This window comes from Myotis davidii, unplaced genomic scaffold (genome assembly GCF_000327345.1).
Source record: "Myotis davidii unplaced genomic scaffold, ASM32734v1 scaffold914, whole genome shotgun sequence".
Taxonomy (NCBI): Eukaryota; Metazoa; Chordata; class Mammalia; order Chiroptera; family Vespertilionidae; genus Myotis; species Myotis davidii.
In genome coordinates, this window is record NW_006285484.1 from 1,346,619 (window position 1) to 1,348,697 (window position 2,079).

General features: G+C 39.1%; 1 protein-coding gene across 3 annotated transcripts in view; it reads right to left on the reverse strand.

Moving 5' to 3' along the window:
• The window catches only part of BZW1 (basic leucine zipper and W2 domains 1), a 16,558-nt gene that overhangs the window by 13,939 nt on the left and 540 nt on the right, over positions 1-2,079 (reverse strand). For 2 of the 3 annotated variants that reach the window (XM_015559166.1, XM_006756266.2), the window contains exon 2: positions 1,604-1,677. In XM_015559166.1, the coding sequence (XP_015414652.1) occupies positions 1,604-1,667 (64 nt within the window). In that variant the 5' untranslated portion in view covers positions 1,668-1,677. Of the gene's footprint in view, positions 1-1,603; positions 1,678-1,805; positions 1,998-2,079 lie in introns of those variants that run through there. The other variant, XM_006756269.2, reaches the window with a different exon arrangement.

Here is a 2,079-nt window from a genome sequence, read left to right on the forward strand (position 1 = left end):
AAAATAATATTGTTCAATAGCAGCCTAAGGGTATATCTTAAATAGAGTTGCACGTCCCTATGAATAGTTGGGGTTATAGACACAACAACAAAATTGCAAGTTATATTGCAATCCTAGCCACAAAAAAAAAAAAAAAAAAAAAGAAAAAAAAAAGATCCAATGTATGACAGAAACTACACTAGCTCCTTTGCTTCATCTTTACAACAAGGAAGGAAGATCTTTTTTGATCCAACTATTCAGAAGGACAACTGAAGCCCAGAGAAATTAAAGACCAGTAGCTAAGAGCAAGGACTCTTGAGTCAAACTGCCTGATACAAACCCTGACCATCATTTAACTGTCTGAGCAACTAGTCTCATTCTTTATGTGTAAATTTTCCTATTGTAAAAAGTAATTAAGAGTAGTGCCTATCTCAGAAAGTTGTTGTGAATACTAAATTATATTAAGATACAAAGTCACCAGAACAATGCCCTGGGTACATACCTAGCTTTCACTGAATTGTTATCACACACTCCATGATAGGGTCTGATTCCTCTGTCTAGGTTAGAAGCTACCTTAACTTTCACACAGCATGAGGGTGACCAACTCCTTGTCTGCCCAAGACCCAACCGTTAAGAATTAGGAGAGCACCAGGGCTCTCAATCTGGGGGCGGGAAGTGACATCTCTTCCTGTACCAATAAAATTATTTATATAAAGGCGAATGCCAGGAATCCACTCACTCTTCCCTATTATTGCTAAGTTGCTCTGGTTTCCAACTTCCGTTCCACCTCTTGAGAAAATCTACTGACTTAAATGTAAATGAATTGGCAAAGACTAGAATCAAATCACTTTTTGATCTCCCCAATACAAGGGGACAAACCATAACTACAGACTTACAAAACATTCAGAATATGTATCTCAAAGTGTCTCTATTCAGAGTAGAAAAACAATTATTAACCAGTAGTTGACCTAGTTCTCCCTTTTCTCAAAATGTACTATAAAATAAGGTTGACATGTGCTTTTGGGCAATAATGAAAAGTTTGGGGGGAAATACTAAGCCCAGTATAAAATATACCTATCACATCTCATTTAACTTTGCATCAGCAGTATATAACAATGCTTTGCTACAAAATTCAATATTCATCTGCGTGCCCACTAATATAAAGTAGTTTGTATAATTTTAGTACTTTTCTTAGTAAGTCTGTGAGAAATATTTAATTTCAAAAAAAATTTACAATGTTAAAAAAAATTACAATGTTAATAACTGTTCCATAATTAACTTCCATGGGCCAAGTCTGATTTTGGCTCTCACCAATCTTCACAACCTTTGGGTGAAATTAGTGATCACAGCAGGAGCTCTCTTTTTATAAATGAACCTTTTCCCTCAAACAAAAAGGTGCTTAAATGAAATTTACCATTAAAAATGCAGCCCATACTTTTCTAAACAAACAAACAACTACTTAGAAACATGAAGAGTATCTGAAATAGTCTAGAAATTCACGTTCCTTTCTGTATTTTCTCTTATGGTTTTGGTACTGAGCCAACTGTCACCCAGAGGAACCAAGGTAAAGAAGTTATTCTGGAGGCCTGAAGAAAGATACTTCTAAAAAACACAAATTATTTACCTCTTTTTCTGGTTTTAAAACGCTGGCCTGATAGCGTTGGCTTTTGCTGCTTTTGATTATTCATAAAAGACACCCTAGGAGAAGAAAAATAAGGCCGTAAAAAATCAGTGCCATAACACCCATTTTAAAAACAAAGCACCAATCCGAGGTCTAGTCTCAAGTAAAACAAATGGTGCCCCCACTTTCGGTCTTGACAACATACCTGGTCAATAATTACCTTCGCTTTAAGGAACTACAGCCTCAAAACGTGCCCTTCTCCCGCAAGAAGCCCTCGAAGGCTGGAGCGAGCACTTCCAGGAGACGACAGCGCGGTGATTGGTGGCAAGTCACCCCCAGACACAACGCTCTGGTGTCGCCCTCGCTCCTCTAAACCCGCCGACACCGCCCGCTACTAACTAACAGGTGCCCAACTGGTCCGTCAACGCGCAGGACCCGGTCAAGGGGCGACTCCCCGCGGGGAACCTGCCCTCTCGCCG